This window comes from Atta colombica, unplaced genomic scaffold (genome assembly GCF_001594045.1).
Source record: "Atta colombica isolate Treedump-2 unplaced genomic scaffold, Acol1.0 scaffold21, whole genome shotgun sequence".
In the NCBI taxonomy this organism is placed as follows: domain Eukaryota; kingdom Metazoa; phylum Arthropoda; class Insecta; order Hymenoptera; family Formicidae; genus Atta; species Atta colombica.
Genome location: NW_017259305.1, coordinates 1,539,646 through 1,558,163, shown reverse-complemented (window position 1 = coordinate 1,558,163; position 18,518 = coordinate 1,539,646). Strand labels below are relative to the sequence as shown.

General features: G+C 31.3%; 2 protein-coding genes across 3 annotated transcripts; one reads left to right on the top strand and one right to left on the bottom strand.

Moving 5' to 3' along the window:
- Nucleotides 1-37: 37 nt before the first annotated feature.
- On the bottom strand, nucleotides 38-2,522 carry LOC108687597 (probable tRNA pseudouridine synthase 2). Its single transcript, XM_018193449.1, has 4 exons — nucleotides 2,319-2,522; nucleotides 730-1,138; nucleotides 503-639; nucleotides 38-433 (listed from the first exon to the last, which is right to left on the bottom strand). The coding sequence occupies exons 1-4, from the start codon at nucleotides 2,467-2,469 to the stop codon at nucleotides 174-176; spliced, it is 957 nt and encodes a 318-aa protein (XP_018048938.1). The 5' UTR covers nucleotides 2,470-2,522; the 3' UTR covers nucleotides 38-173.
- Nucleotides 2,523-12,469: 9,947 nt separating this feature from the next.
- On the top strand, nucleotides 12,470-16,345 carry LOC108687618 (ras-related protein Rab-9B). 2 transcript variants are annotated; one of them, XM_018193485.1, is made up of 3 exons: nucleotides 12,470-13,677; nucleotides 15,744-16,004; nucleotides 16,085-16,345. In XM_018193485.1, exons 1-2 carry the CDS (start codon nucleotides 13,240-13,242, stop codon nucleotides 16,002-16,004), a joined length of 699 nt encoding a protein of 232 aa, XP_018048974.1. In that variant the 5' UTR covers nucleotides 12,470-13,239; the 3' UTR covers nucleotides 16,085-16,345. The 2 variants fall into 2 exon arrangements, with proteins under 2 accessions (XP_018048974.1, XP_018048972.1); XM_018193483.1 differs by having other exon boundaries at nucleotides 12,471-13,677; nucleotides 15,744-16,000.
- Nucleotides 16,346-18,518: the final 2,173 nt, after the last annotated feature.

Here is an 18,518-nt window from a genome sequence, read left to right as displayed (position 1 = left end):
TAAATTGTTTTTGCTTCCTAGGAAAAAAAATGTGTTTTTCTGACAAAAACAGCGGATTTAAGCTTATACACCTTGTAATATATAGTATAAATCATAGAAGTCTTCCTTTTTACTATCAAACTATATGGCTTATTATTATTATGTACATTTAATTACAATTTAGAAGATTTCAATTATTTATTTCGTTCTATCAATATCGGACTATCTTGTTTCAACAAATACCTATTTTCATTAATTATAGTATTACACTGTACAATATTATTACAAAAGTTTTTCAGCTCCCAATGTTTTTTCAACAGGGCAAAATTTAGATCAAATAATGCATATCGGAAACACTGTATTTGAATACATGTAGCAACACTATGAAGCTGCATTCCTAAATCATGAATCAAAGTTTTCAAATACATATCATTCTCGTTTATGCAAATAATTTCTGAAAAAGGTAAAAAAAATATATTATTATCACTTATGACCTTATACATTTAACAAATATTACATTTACCTAATGTGAATTCAGGAGATTTAAAATCTATACATTTTATATTGTATATCATTGGAATGTTTATGTCAACAGGTCTTATGGGACCTTGCACAGCCAACTCATATGCAGCTTGACTCTGCATATCTAATCCACACAATCTAGGAAAAAGATATAATGAAATTACAATACTTGATATATATTAAGCCATAATATTAATTAATGTCATATATATCTATCATACAACATACTCAAACATCTTTCTCTGATAAGCAGCTTGCATGGAAGCGCATATTTTATCAATTGCATCACGCTTAATGTATTTATATGTAGACTTCTCGACGACTTTTCCAGTTATAAAATATGTGTCTGTTGCCTGTCCTAAGAGACCTTTAACTCTATAACTAGTTGGAGATTTGGAGTCTTTCAATTTATGAATCCATTTGGCACCACCATTAATACCGCAGACCATGAGACCAGACATGTCTCTGCTTAAATAATTAGCGCATATCAATACGAAGTCTTTAGGTTGATATCGTGGACCTACGACTAATGGATGATCCGCATAGCTCGAATGTGTGAATACTTTCATCATTTTAGTTGTATCACCTTCTATACAAACATGTTTGATTGGTTGACGTACACGCATACAGTTTAAATCTAGAAATTAAGAATTGTTTTTGACATAGTTTACTTTTTTTTTTAATAATAAAATCATCTCTTCTTCAAGTAGCACATCAGTGCCTGGAAAGCATGTTATGTGCTACTTGAAATAATACTACAAAGAAAAATAAGTTCTAAACAAGCAATAAAAGAGTACCAAATAAGAACAAATATACATTTTATTTTAACCAAACCAAAATAAATCATTCAGAAAGAAGCGTCATAAATGAAAGAAAAAATTAAATGATAATTAAAAATGGCAAAAAGAAAGAAGACAAAGAATAAAAATTATGAATGTCTAAACAAATATACATAACAATAAAAAATGTTGAGAAAAAGAGAGAGAGAGAGAGAGAGAGAGAGAGAGAGAGAGAGAGAGAGAGAGAGAGCGAGCGGCTTCTTTCAATTGCATTATTTTATATTTAAAATAAAACAATATATTGCTTGGAGGAATAAAGAAACAAGCAAGAAATTGAATTTAAAAAAAGCATGAAATAATACTTGGTTTTGCAACCATTGAGAGACATATACATAACTTTCCAGTGGAACTTGAGACAATAATCACATGTACAAGCAATGTGTCTACCCAGCAAGCAAGAATGCATTATAAATAGATTGAAATTTTTTTCTATCTGAATGCATATTTTAAATAGCAAATACTTTTTTTTGGACTTAATTGAATTCAATTGAATTCAATTGAATTCAATTAGATTTAATTGGATGCATTTAGATTGAAAGACTGTATTTCAAAATTTTGAATTGAATAGTATTCATAATGTGTGCACAGAAAAAGCTAATACTATTTTTAGATTGAAAGGCATAGAGATATGCTCCATGCAATTTCTATAAATGAATAAAAATGCATTCAGGATTGAAAAGTATTCTAATATTCGTGAATTAATATTTCTAAAAATCTGAATCCATTTCTATTTATTTCAATCGATTCTCGTTTGCTAAGTGAAAATGGCAGAATGATGTCGAATTTGTTATTTATTGATTAATAAATCTGATAATTTTATTGCGCTCCAATTACTGCGCTTGACTCTCATTGCAGTATACTTCTCCTTATCTATTTTTAATAAGAATCTTATTTCGTCTCTTCTTATAATGAAATAATATTATCCATTATTATAGAATATTGATAAGAATAAGTTTCAAAACATAAGAATATTCTAACCTTCGCAGAGACGATGAATTATGGTATCCCGTGCGCCTAAATACGTGACCATTGGTGGTTTGTAAACGGCAATTATTCCATTTAATGCTTTCCATGCTATTCTAGAGTCGAAAACTAACTTTTCCATTTTCGAAGACAGAGTATTTATCATCTTGTTGAAAAAAAAACAATAAGTCTGGATCTACAATAGGTGTTTTAAGCCTTAAGTTGTAAAAAAATTGACCAATTACCTCGAATGCGAGGAGAATAATTGATTGTAATTCGTTCATTCCTTGTAGCTTAAGGCTTAAAAATCGATTAGATCCGGGATAAAAAGCTTCCTACAATAAGTCATTAATCATAAATCAGAAGTTAGAAGTTGGAAATTGACGACTGTGATTCGTCAATTTCCAACTTCTAACTGATTTATGACTAATAGCTTATTGTAGAATGGCCATTAATCTTAAGCCATAAGAAATCGACCAATCATAGTCAATTATTTTTCTTATTTTCAACTGTGATTGGTCAATTTCTTACGGCTTAAGAACCATTTTACACAACTTGCATAGCCGCATAAACATATGCATAAAGAAAATCATCCAATCGAATTTTACGTTTGTCTTTATGACAGAAATGTGATTAAATAATTTTCTTTATGCATATTTATATTGATTATGCGGTTATGCAAGTTGTGTGGAATCATCCTAAGACTTAAAGCTTAGATAATTATTTATTGTAGAAAACATATAAAGTAGGAAGCACAAATTCTTACATAATGCATAACGCATAATGTATAAGCGAATTAACCAATCAGAACCTTTTCCTCCCATTTCACAAAAAAAGAAGAATTTCGATTGATTCTCTTATGCACTATGCGTTTTGCAAGAGTCTGTGCTGCGATTATAATTAGTGTATATCCACACATATTATAGCATAGACGTATGCATAATGAAAATTATCCAATCGCATTTCTTCTATAAAGACGCACGTAAAATGTGATTAGATAATTTTCTATATTTTGTTATGCATACGTTTATGCGGCTATATAAGTTGTGTGGATATATCATAAGGGTCGCACTACACACAAAATGACATAAGTTGCACAAGCATAACATAAGACCACTGGACCAATAAACATCTTTTAATTATGCATGAAGTACATAATCACGTATCATTTTATCTTTCTTTATTATTCAATGAACAACAGAGACAAATAAAGATTATGCGTTTCGCGGATTTCTTCCGTGTCCAAATCCATTTATGAAATGTCAACGTTTTTTTGTAAACTTTGCAGTCTATTTCATCAGCACGAGGAACAGCCTGATATTGAGCTTCTTCTGGGGCGTTCCTTTTATATTACGCTTCTTGTTAGAAGGAAAGAAGAGAATTATCGATGGGTGGAAGGTGAAGGAAATTGAAATATCTTCAATAACCGAGAGAACGGTTTTCCATATTTTATTTATGTTATAGTCTTTGGCCCATATTTAGAACACGCTTACAACTTTATCGATAAAAGCGCGTTCTGAATACAGGCCATTATTTAGATTGTTAAGATGTTTTTGTATCTCTATGGCTTCTCTATACTTTCTTGGAAAGTATGATGTAATGTTGGCTATTATGATCGTTTTGTTAAACAATATTTGATAACAGAGACAAATGTTGCATAATGCGCTTTATGCGTTTACTCGAAACGCATCTTTACACAATGTGCACGCACTTCCCAAGTAGTCGTTATTTTAATTAAGTTTAATATTTGATTAAAATTGATTACTAATATTATACGTCAATTAAGTGACGTGTATTCAACATAAATTCTAACCGTCAATAAGTCTTTGCATGTTAAAATTAACATCGAATATATGTCACTTAGGCTGGTATTCATAGTCAGATTTTGTATTCAACACCGTCTTAGGTATAATCTTAAAAAGTCACAAATCAATCAGAAGGCTGCATTAGCGTCTTAAGACATTACTTAAGACGGTTTTGAAATAAGACTCAACTATGATTATCGGCCTTAGGTCGTGTTCCGATATTCACTGCCAGTATTGAAAATCTATAGTTTACGTATAGATTTTCAGGACTGGCAGTGAATATCGGAACACGCCTTTAATTGACATATGACGTCAGTGTTCAATTATGATCAAATATATATTGACATCAAAATAACGACAAGCTGTTACCTGTCTCCTCGCAACAGATTACAAAGGTAAATTCAATATTTCTTGATGTTAGAAAACGGGCATGAAAAGGCATTTTCAGGGATATTTATAGTGCGGTTCCATGGTGCAAAATTGCGGAATTAGCGGAACGTTCATAATTGATCGTGGCTTCATTCCGTTCTGCTAAAATATGTTTTCCTATGTTCTATTGAAAAGAATTTGCAGAATGTGCAATTAACTCTGACCAATCGCAAGTCTTTCCATAAATCATTTTTATTAGATCTACTACTAGAATAGCGTGTTTGTCATTAGCTCGCATCCGCAAGTTCCGCTCAATGGGACATAGGAAAATGAATTCCTGCAGATCACACATACATAATGTACAGGGACATTTGTTTTTGTGTACCGATTTTAATTTACATTTTCGCCTTTCTGTGTATTATTTATACGACATTCGTATATTATTTATACGATATTCTAATCATATTGACCTCTGTATTTATTCGGAGATTTAATTAATTACCTTCAGGGTTATGTTCAGATTATCACTCGAGTACTCAGGTATCACTCCATTTTTACCGAATGTTAAATAAGGATGACATCCGAAGAATCAAATGACATCCGAACACCCAAGTGGGAATTCGACATGTCTTAGCATGTTGATTAACTATGTGCTTATATAGAAGACACTTTTCTCCGTTTAAATCAGCTTAACGAGATTAGTTTTTATAAGTACAAGTATATGCACATGCAAACACGCATGCATTAGCGGAATCCACAAAAAAAAATAAATTTGCGCAACAGAAAACGACGGAATTAGTAAAATGAAGCCACGACCAATTATGAATGTTCCGCCAATTCTGCATTGCACCAATTCCGCACCATGGGATCGTGCTATTAGGGCTGCCGCATACAAAATTCCGCAACAGTGACTTAGTTTACACCGAAGATTCGATCCAGATTAGAATGCAAGATCCAACTGCAGTCGAGCCTTGTCATTGGCTGTAACATTTTTAAAGTCAAATATTTCCCTGTTACAGTCGAACGACAGGAAAATGTTCAACTAGTTGGTTAATTCTTCCGACTCGGATCAAACCCTCGGTAAACTAAACTAGTGATTGTAAGAAATAAACTTAAGTCGATGAACCAATCAGAATATTGCTTTAAATCTATGTAATTCTGGTTAAAAAAATCGATAGAAATAGATAGACTATGAAAGAGAATACCGCCGATTCTAACATATCACATATGACTTTCAGTACAGTAATCGAAAAATTAGCCACTTTATAGTATCGTACATATATGTTTTTCCATTTCTGAAGATCTTTTATAGTTTTATATACAGTTTGATATGAATTTTATTCAATGCTCTATCGTATTAAATATGCATATTAAATATGCAGATGTTTTATATGCTTCATATAAATATATGTATATTATTGAATATAGAAAAAAGTAAACTTTTTTATAATAACTTTTTTCTTTTTTTTTTGTAACTTTTTTCTATATTTGGTTATAAGTCATACTTTTTATTATCATAAGTACATACCACCTTGATCAAAAAGTTCCCGGAATTACCATCAGATGATGCTCTGAGTCAGCTGATTTAAGTTCTGTTTTTTTGGTTAGGTTGCCACATCTATCATTGACATTCCCCACCAAATTTTATCATCATAGCTTGACATTTGTAAAAGTTACGCCGTCTTGAGTACATCTACTTCTGCACGTATTTTCGAGTTTTTACAGTTTTAAAAATGAAGTTGAATTTGCAACAACGAGTTTGTATTAAATTTTGCGTTAAAAATGGATTCAATGATGTGAAAACCTTGGAAATGTTGGGAAACTATTTCGGCAGTGATACTCTAAAGAAAACAACCGTTTATTAGTGGCATAAAAAAACCATTGCGGGGAACGCGTTTTAACAGCCGAGAGGAGGTAATGGAAAAATTGAAGATGGCTCTGATAGTTATACCGACAATAGAGTTCCAGAAATGTTTCGAGAGCTGGATCAAGCGCTGGCATAAGTGCGTTGCAATCGATGGGGAGTACTTTGAAGGGGACAATATCACTTTTGATGAATAAAACTTGTATTTTGAATTTTCTGAATGAATTCCGGGAACTTTTTGATCAAAGTAGTACTTTTATTTAAAATACCGAGAAACATTGCACTAATAGAATACAAAAAACTACAAAATTTTATACATAAAAGGAAAAAATTAATATTATTAAAAAACGGATTTAAAAATTAATTTTTTGTACTTAGGTAATAAATGTATCATATAAATAATGTATACAATGTTACAATACATTATACATAGTATACATTATACATAGTATACAATAGTAATATAATGTAATGTAATGTAGTAATGTTATGCAATGTAGAAAGTAATGTTATGTAATGTAGATAGTAATATTATACTAATAAAAATTATGTTATGCAAATAAAATATTGTCTTATAAATATAATATTATGCATTATTTTTATTAAGTATATTTCAGAAATCATATTTACACTTATTATATGATATTAATGAGATTGCAAATATTAAATAAAATCATATAATGAAAATACTATTATGCATAATATTTATTGTAATTTTAGTTACTTGCAATCCTTTGAATATAATAAATTTAAATACTATTTTTGAGAAATAATTTAAGTTTATTCAATTATATTACAATATATTACAATATATAATATTACAATATATAAGTTTTGTAGTCTGTAAATAGATTACAAGACTCTTAATAAATTTATTTAAATACTTCAGATTGAGAAACTTACGGTCAGTAATATTTCGAAAAAGTTTCCGCTATTTCCGTAACTTTTTAGTTATATTTTAAGAAGATTGCAGATTCTTTCTGTAATAATTTAACAACCTTTCAAGACAACATTTCATGTGCAAGAATCGCGGATATTTTGTTATTCCAGAACTGTCTTAAAAATATTGCAGATATTTCGCAACTTTTAAAAAATGTTTTACTGTTCAATTGAAATATTTTTGAAATATTTCTGAATTTTTTTCGATTATTTTATGAATTCAGAAAACTTTCGGTACTATATAGGATGTATATTCTATCATGTTTTTCGTTATAATTGACAAAAGCGGAAAATTCCGAACTTTCGAAAATTCCGCGATTATAGTCATATACGCGAGATTTGGATTTTTGGAATGTACGTATTGAAAATAAAACTCTCATCGGAAATCTCATATTTATTCCGATAGAGCGGTATAAACTTTCGGAAAGATCGTATAGAGCTATATGCGAGGAGTGTTTATTATCGAAATATACATATTGAAAACAGTACGTCTATGATCAGAAGTTAAATATTTGTTCCGATAGAGCGATAGGAAATACGTATAGAGCTATATACGCAAACCATATATTTGCGTCGACTACACATATATCGGAAAAATCAGATATAGAACAATATGATAAGTATCTGGATTTTCATATTACTCCAGATAGATTCAAGTCTATCAGGAAATTATCATTAGTGTACATTCTTTGTTACATTAAGATTAAATTATTAAAGATTCAGTTTTGGTTTCAATGTCCGTCTGGATTATAATTAATATCAGAGTTTTTTCCCTTTTTTTTTCTTTTTCTTTGCAATTAACATTTTAGGTGTATTAAAAGTTATTCATTAGTTTCATGATTGATACTGATTCGCTGAATGGTCAAAGACTGGTTTTTGATTAAACCGATAGAATTTAAGTGTTTGTGATATGATGAATTTTTGTTTTAATGAGCTACTTTCTATTATTTTACAATAAATCGTTTTTGTTTTCTCTCTCAACAAATCTTTTAATAATTTTAATACATTTTAGATTATTATTAGAATTCATTTTTATATTATAGTTTCCGTTAATAGATGGAGGTGGTTCACTGAAATGAATTAATTTATAAAAAAATTTTTTGTAATTACAATATTGTTTCTGAGGATAGCTTAAAAATGAGCCGAAACAGCGTAAGCGAATTAATTATTAATAAAGTTGTTTTGTTAATCATATAGTTTACACAAGAATTGCCGTACTTGATTCTTATTGCCCTGTTATATTCAACCATTTTCTATCAGGAAATTCTTATGTGTCAGTATCTACATTTTGCGGTTTCGTATATAAAAATTCTGATGAAATGATTAATATGACTTTTAGTAATAGACTTTTAGTGATAGATATGATTAAAATATTTCAGTAAACGTATTAGTATTCATCCTGAAAATATGGGAGAAAAACAAGATAGCGATAAGGATAATATAGACTTATAAACTTTAAATTTCTATCATACTCAATCAGGTTCTATCTAGTTTTTAAGCAGAGACAAACTTATAATCCTGATATATTACTTAAAAATGATTATTTCTAAATTGCTACGTTTTTTAAATTTATTTACTTTATTTAATTTGTTATTGCGTAACAAAATACAAGAATTCTCCTTTTCTTCTTTTCCTTTTTTTTTTAATCAATTAATCAAAGAATACTTTAATAAAGCATTTATAGTCTCATGTTGATGTTTGTTTAAGTTATCATTGATAACTTTTGTTAAGTTTATCATTGATATATAGACAGCATATTTAAAAAATAGATTTGGTGAACAGTGAGTTTTCGAATATGAAGTTAGTAGATACGGAAAAAATGCAACATGCTGCATTTTTTTGGTTTCTATACGAGAAATATATCTGTATTGCTTGTGTCCCATAGATATTCATATCTAACACTAAATCGCTGACTTGGCTCTAATACATGATTCCGAAAACTATATATTAAACTCATGATGCATGCCCGTGACGTAGAAATATTATGACCCGCGCTTTTATTTCTAAAATTCTATAGTATGCATAACCTAAATTATAGCTCATTAACATCATTGTAAACGCGTTCTGAATATGGATCTACTAGTCAACGCATGTGCATGTAAGTTATAATGTCCGTCGATAAAATAAATGCGAACATACTTCTACTTAGCTTTAAGAAGTCGTGCCTCACATACAATTTCTAAACTGATGCACTCTGGTGAACATAACATTACGTTGCCAACATAAAGTCATTATAATAAATGGAATATTGCTATGATTACGAAAATATATAACTAATTAATGTAACACAATATCTATAATATTATAATAGCTATACTTCCATTTATTTTCATTTTCTTTTCCTCAATTCAAAGTTAATTAACAACAAATGTAACAAAAAAAAAAGGAAATGAATTAATAAATGTATTCTTTAAGGCTCCTAGCTAGTCACGGCGACCATGTTGGAATCGTGACGTCAGAAGCGAGGAATGACATGTTAATTTATTGTTAAGTTATAATATTGAGTGTTATTTTTTAAATAAAGATAATTTGGATGAAACGAAATGACGAAATCATTTTAAAACATTTGTAAAAATCAATGAAAACAGTCCTTTCCTTTCTCAGTCAGTAAATGATCGTAAAAGACACGTAAAGTGAGCCTACATTCGGAGAAACACATGATTCGATAGCTATTGAAACGAGTAAAATATTCGCTTTTACATATAAAATTCCAAGATAACTTTAGTTTTCATCGATAATTACAACCTTGAAGTACGAAACAAGTCACATTTTCACAATTAAGCAAATAATAATGAAATGGCACGCAACATAAATTTCATCGTCAAAATGTTACTTTTCCACGTCTATAAGTTCGATCATTTTTCGTGATGCGGCGCTGTAATACACAACAAGCCTATGTCCATATGCTCGTCTGCTGCGAGCCGAGAGTAAATGAGACAGCAAGCTTCTTCTCACACTAGTCGATTGTTTCAAGCGACTAAAAATGGCTTTCTCAGCAATTTCGGCCGCTCGGCCTTCAAGGTATCAATAAGAGGGAGCATCCTAAATAACATGTGAGTTTTAATATCCAAACTATCTTTAAACCATCCAAAAAGATAGGATAAGAAATCTTAAAGATCAAAAACCTCCACTCAGCTCCGCAGAAGTATACAAAACACCTTGTTTCTGCGAGCAAGTATACATTGGAAAATCGGGAGAATGGTCAACCTACCGGATAAAAGAACACCAACATAATGTTGGAGGCTAAAACACGTCATGTAGTCAGCATTATCAGAACACAACATCGAAATAGAATATCAGGTCTGTTTGACAAAACGATCACAATAGCCAATATTACTTCATACTTTCCAAGAAAATATAGAGAATCCATAGAAATACAAAAACACCCTACAATCTAAATAAAGATAATGGCTACAACCATGATGGAATTATATAAGGTGAACCATTGCACATAATGGCGGAGTTCGACCAATCAAAGTGTATTTATTTGCAGAACGAATCATGTGAATTTCTGCAAATGAACTCAAAAATTGATTGGTTGACAGATCTTCCCATTACATTCAACCCCTGCGCATCCGTGGGAATGCTTCACCTTACTTTTTACACTATGCTACGCGCGCGCGCATGTGTGTGTGTGTGTGTATGCGTGCGTGCGAAACGAAAGATGAACCATTCAATAAATAGCTTTAATTTCTTCAAAAATCAAGGAGATATATTAAGGTTATTGATTCACATACATTGATTAAGACATTATTTAAATGATATGATTTTAATATTGTATATTAAATATCTTTCTCATTTAGAAAAAACTTTATTATTAACATAATATATGATCTGTATATATTAGGTGTACAACTTTGCTTCCGCCGTTTTCCTTTAGATGGCTTTAGCGGTAAGTGATAGTCGAAATAAATAGATCATAGACGTCATACAATAAACTTGGGCATCTGTCAACATAACCCCATAAAAACATTAGTCGATTTGTGTCTGCATCATAAAGTTATTCTCGATTGAAAATGTCAGTTTACGAGCCAAATTCTCGTCATTTGCGGGAGATTTTAATTTTTATTTAATTGCTTCAATATGAAGAAATCTGCGGCTGAGGCTCATCGAATGCTCTCAAATACTTATGAGGTGAGGTCGCTATTAGAAAGAACGTGTCGTGAGTGGTTTCAACGCTTCAAGAAATGAGTGATTTTGACGTCCAAGATCATGCTCTGTATTTGATGGGACCAGCTCGGCGTAGTGTATTATGAACTGTTAAAACCGACTGAAACAATCACAGGCGATCGGTATCGAACGCAATTGATGCGTTTGAACCGAGCATTGAAAGACAAACGGCCGCAATACAACGAGAGATAAAGTGGTTTTGCAATATGACAATACTCGACCCCATATTGCAAAAGTGGTCAAGACACACATACTTGGAAACGTTGAAATGGGAAGTCCTACCCCACCCGTCGTATTCTCCAGACGTTGCTCCCTCTGACTACCACTTGTTTCGATCAATGGCACACGGTCTGGCCAGCACTTCCGTTCTTATGAAGAAGTAAAAAATTGGATCGATTCATGAATAGCCTCAAAAGATGACCAGTTTTTTCGATGCGGGAAATTCGTACGCTACCCGAAAGATGGGAGAAAGTAGTGGCCAGTAATGGACAATACTTTGAATCATAAATGTATAACCAGTTTTTTACAATAAGCCTCGAATTTCGGAAAAAAAACGGCGGAAGTAAAGTTGTACACCTAATATAATATAGAGATCATAACGACTTTATCTCTAATGACTTCATCTCTAACGATTTCATCTCCCTTATTTTTTCACGTTCCAAATTTGTTTAACTCAAGTAACGTACTCTGACTTACTCTTTCCCCTACTATTCTGAGTTCTTTAGAGTTGGCAGAATCTGAAATGCACCCCAGGTTCTCTCTGCCTAGGGTTGCGTTCAGAAATTACGCAGATAACTCTAGGGTTACTTAGGCATTTTTGCTATAATATAACCATAACCTATAGCTTTAGACCTATTCTACAATAGAGTAAGCAGTAAGCCGTAAGAAATTAATCAATAGTCGATTCTTCTCACACTTAATTGTGATTGGCTAATTTCTTTGGCTTACGACTTGCGACTCTATTGTAGAACAGGCATTAAACCGGTTTTATATTAATTGCAAGCCGATCATAAGTTTATTTACGAACAGCCAATGTGAAGCGTTAATTTCAAAGTGCCAATTTCAGATTGGCTGTCGCAACAAATTTGCAATAGCTTGGAATTAATATAGAACTGACTTAATGTAGAACCGGCTTTAAAGTTATCTGGGCATAATTCCAGCCTGCATTTCTCGGTCGAATGATGGTAGAACCGTATCGAAAGTCGGTGCACATGATCGAGGATACCGTTAGAGACGCAAGAATGCTTTATCGTTGTTGATTATCGCGTCGTCCGTAAGTGTCGCCCATAAGTGTAAAAATAAAGAACGTTTTTCGTTCTTATTCCCAACGCGACAGTTAAATCACGGAAACGAAAATAGACTCGAATTCATCCTGCTGAACAGTCCTCTGTTCGCCGAGGCTTCGAAATTCGGGATATCAATGAGATACTCGCCGCTGATCGAGTCGCGAAATCAAGATTATGCACCGGAATCAAGAGAGAATAAAGATGTCAAGATACTCTAGCTGTTTGATGTAAGCAAGAGTGACAAGAAGAGAGGAAAGGAGATATCTCAGATAATACATGAAAAGACATTATGTTACGATATATAATTCAACGGGCTCAGAAAAACTGAAGAGCTCTCAGTTGATCAGAGCAGCTATAAGAATAATATTCGATTAGATTTAAATAAATATTGAGTACACACGTAGGAAATAATTGTTGAACGAAACTTCGTGTTAAGATAAATATTAAGATAGATATTGGGAGGAGAGAATAAGCCTACAGATCTCAAGTGATATATATAGAAAATGTTGGCAAACAATTCAACGTCGGTGAGTACAGGCAGAGGCAACAATAGTTTTCAAAATCGAAACTCGCAGAGATCCACCCTCTTGAAAGTGGTGATTCTCGGAGATGGTGGTGTTGGAAAGTCCTGCCTTATGAATAGATTCGTGTCGAATCATTTCGACGAACACAGTTTTCATACCATCGGGGTAGAGTTCCTGAACAAGGATATTGAGATCAATGGTGAGGCATATACATTACAAATATGGGACACAGCCGGACAGGAGAGGTTTAAGACTCTCAGAACACCATTTTACAGAGGTTCAGACATTTGTCTGCTTACTTATGCAGTAGACGATAAGACGAGTTTTAGAAATCTTGCACTATGGAGATCTGAATTTCTTAAGTATGCAGATGTTCAAGAGGGTTCTACTTTTCCATTTATTGTTGTTGGCAATAAGGTGTGGTATCAGAATTAAAAAGGAAGAAATGGAAATGTGCTTTTGAAATAGGTTTTTGCAAAAGATAATTCTTTGTGCTCATACTAAGAATCCCAAATTCTAGCATCAGACATTCCATAGTTTTTTAAAAATTGCTAATGCCAATATTTCGTGAATTTTATCAGTTTACTTTATCAAAGCGAAGAGCACACTGATATTGATACAAGAGATCCTCAAGTCAGAGATTGGATACTATATGTTTGATCCACCATGCTTTTCAGGATCTGCTTGGGATAGAATGAGGTAGATTATGCCTCCTTGGAATGACGTCTATGCATCTCATTCCATTTATTGCATCTATCTCGTTCTATCTTGGACATTCTGAGGAATATAGCGGACCAATCAGAAGTTGTCTAAACAGTATCCAATCTCTTGAAGATCTCTAAGGCTCAGTTGCACCAACGTTACTTTGATTTTAAGCGAAACTTAAAACTCTATTTTGTTTTAAAACCGAAAATAGACAGGGACAAAGAGAGTTTTAAATCTCGCTTAAAATTAAAGTAATGTTGATGCAATCGAGCCTAAGGCCGGAGTCAGACTATATGTCGAAGAATGAGATTAAAGATTGAAAGATTGATGTTTGACCAATCAGAACAAAAGGAGCTAAAAAATTTCTTTGTCCTCATTGAGGTGAATCTCAATTTCAATCTTTAATCTTTAATCTCAATCTTCAATGCATAGTCTGATTCTGGCCTAACTGATATCATGATGGAAAGATAACATGATATGGTGAAATAAGACACGGTGAAACGTGCATAATGACGATAGCATACTAAAATAACCAATCAAATTTGGATCCAAATGCATTTTCCTGTATACAATAGCAGTAGTATACTAGAACAGCCAATCAAATTTGGGTCCAAATTCATACTGCGCATTCGCAGGAACATTACACCTTGTCTTTATTTTTATATCTGGTATGTGCAGTTGGACAGTGTTTCTTTCTCTGCCCTCTCCATGGACTGTTCATAAAGTTCGTTATCAATTGTGAAACATGAAATATGGGGCGATATTCATAATTCATTCTTATTTTAAAATTGTCTAAATAATATCTTAAGATACAATCTTCATATTGACTTACGACATCTTAATTGTACTTAAGACAGTCTTAAATGTAAGAATTGACTATGAATCATCAGCCTGTTTCAGCATGAAGTTGGTACTGAATCTTTACACGATAAAGCAAAAAAGTAGAATGGGCTAAACTGAGAAAAAAAAGTCCTCTACCATTTTGCAATAGTTAATAAAATATTCTTAAAAAATAATTGCTAAAAATTGTTGAAAATTGATCTTTAATAATCTTTAATGATTTTTTACTTTAATTATTTTTCAAATGCTATCAACTTTACAGAAAAACTGCACGAGACAAAAATTGTTTATTTTTTTCAGAGCTTTAAGAATTTTTTTAGAATTTTTTAATATCATATTTTCTCATATTGATAAAAATAAGAAAGTGCAGTACTAAAAAATTGATAAAAAATTCTGAAAAACTTCTTAGAGCTCTATGAGAAGAAAATAAATAATTTTTGCAGTTTTTCTATAAAGTTGATAGTATTTGAGTAAAAAATTATTGAAGACCAATTTTCAACAATTTTTAATAATGTCTTGTTAATTATTGCGAAAATTATAAAATAGTAGAAGACTTTTCTTCTCAGTTTGCTCTATTTTGCCCCTGTGCGAAAAATTTATCGTTACTTTTAGAACATTCTGTATAAGTATAGTTCAGCTTAATAGGAATCCGAGTACAACGTTGCTATCTATTGTCTACATTGTCAAGATGGAGATGAAATGCATTAATCCGAATTATATTTATATCTTCTATATATCTCTTAGGAAAAAGTCAATTGATCCTAAAAAATTGTAAATATTCTTTCTTCCTTTCCTGAGTTTAGGATTTTTAATATGAGCATAAAGGACTATTTTTTCCAAAAATTGCATTTCAAGAACGTATTTCCACTTCTGGTTTTTTTCTTTGTGAAAAAAGCAAGATCAAGTAATCTTATATCATGTGCAATGTTTTTTTACAGGTGGATGTTCCTGAATCTGAGAAACAAGTTTATATGGAAGAAGCTCAAGCTTGGTGTTCAGAAAATGGTAATCCTCCATTAGTTGAAACATCAGCAAAAGACGCCACTAATGTCGAGGCAGCTTTTGGGGCAGCGGTTGATGCATGGGCGCGATTGGAAGCTAGATTAGAGCGGCCTTTAGTGGAAGACACTGTTGATCTCTCTAAACAACAGTCCCAGCATCGTACGAGCTGCTGCATGTCTATTTCCGGCACTGAGTAGGTAATTTTAGGTCACAGCTTGTAATTTTCACAATTTTTTTTGTATTCCGATGAAATAATGCATGATACATTTTTCTCAAGATCTACATTCGTGACCAGATAATTGAAATGGCTGGTAAGAAGACTGACACAGTATACGATCTTTATGTGATGCACATCAACATTTCTGGAACAATCGTTTAAAGTTTTCTTTATGTTTGGAAGAGGGATACACAACGTCGCACTATTAAACTCGTAGAAACGAACTTTATTTAGGATCTATAAGGATATATGTTACACAGTAGAACTGTAAGAGATTATTTTGTATGATCTGTCTTATTTTTTATACATTTACAGTAAGATGCACACAGTTTTTTTTAAAGTTTATAGAGAATCTGAATGAGCTTGCTAAAAAAATTTTGAATAACTAATCTCTTTTCGGTTTCGATTTCAGAAATAGATATTTTTACAAATTATACTTAGAATATCGATTTGCTTACTCTTGGCATGCTTTGTTTCTAGGTCTAACAAAGTAATTTGAAGAGAATCTCTTACCTCTGTCTACAATACTCTCTTCTTATATGATGAATTTTCTTTATTGACACTGAAATTGCATCAGTTGTGTATATGGGATATTGTATTTAAAATTTTTTACTTAGAAAACAATTAAGATCTCCAAAGAATATATGGACCGCATAAGATATTATAGTAATGAATATGCGATTTCTTTATTAGTTGGCTTATATTCTTTTTCTTATGAATCTTAATAAAATACTCGAGCCACAAATATCATATATATGACAAATAATATATTGTGATCTTTCCAGAATACAACCTAAGATATAAGATCAGATTAAACGTCCTTATTCTATCAACGCTTTGTGCAGCTTTTAAGCTACTGACAGTATTTTAAGTGTTTGATACACTATTGGCTTGTGATAAAGTACTGACGATGATAATAATAATAATAATAAATATAAATTATTACATAAGAGATAGGCGTAATTATAATTTTAACTTTAATCTAAATTTGTCTTATTCTCTGATATGAATCTGATAATGAAAGCAGTAAAGCACGTGATTTTTATTTAAGCGAGATCTTACTATGAATTTATATTGCCTGTATTTATATGCGAATTTGATGTTTGTACAAAATGCATATTGAAATATTCTGCATTCAATGTCTTAACGATTTTTCTATAAAATTAATATTATGAAAATGAAGCTTTTTGTGCCGATCGCGGATGCATACGTTTTTACATATCTTATTCAGATGGTACTTGATTCATTAGAAATGCCAGTACAAGGAAAATTGCAAAGTACAAGGAAAAAGTATGTACTAAAGATTTTTCAATGACATAATTTGGATTAATTGCGTATGAAATATGCATGCTGGTGCTTTTTATATATGGCTATGATTGTGATCAAAGTCTTGTTATAAATGAAGTGAGTTTGATTGATAAAAAAAAAAAGAATTTTACGAATTAACCAATCAAAAAACACTTTAAAGCATTTGTAACATCGCGTTGACCATACTCTATATATGGAATATATAAATTTATGATACAACATAGAATGATAATAATAATTAAGATGTTAAGCGTAAAATTAATCATATCAAGGTGATGATCACCTCATTATTACCATAAATTAGGCATTCTTACGCCAAATCTTTATATAAAATCTATGAATTATTTTTAAAGGATACACTGCTGCATATATATAAAAATCTTATTTGTGAAGAAGGCGTGTATCAATTGTTATTTATTATTTTTATATGTTTAATAAACAAGGCCACTTCTCATATGTACATAACATATGTAAAATATATATACATATATAAATGTGTGTGTGTGTGTGTGTGTGTGTGTGTGTGCGCGCGCGCGCGCGCGCGCGCGTTATGCCTTAAGATTTTGTAATTCTAGCAATCGATTTTGCAAGAAAAAAAATAAACTTCTATTGAGCTTGTTTAATAATTATCATATTCTTGTAAATCGGTTAATATATCCTTTTATTATGAAAAAATGTCCTCAGTCACTATTAACGCGTCTAAATGAGTATTTTGTAAAAATATCTAAATGAACATCGATAAATGAACATCGATAAATAATAAGAATGAAACAATAACTTATAACATGGGAATTAAAGAAAAAAAAGGAATTATAATACTCTCTTTTATCTTTTTAAACTCCCTTCTCTTTTTGTCGCATTTGAGAATATATTTTTGATACTTTACATGCAATTTACAAACGCATTATATGTTAACGCATTATAACACGTTAATATATTATAATGGTATGTTTTTACAATTATTTAAAATAGTATAGTACACTCTTTCCCAAATATTAAATATTGCATTTATAACGAATATTTTTTATAAAAGAGTAACAATAAAAACAAATAGTAAAAATATATAAATGGGAAAAAGTGTGCACACTGGATAGTGCATTCTTATGTAAATCTCTTAATAATATTTACAGTTTATTATATTTATATACGTCTCTAAGATTCAAGCTCCCAACGATTTCTTATGCAG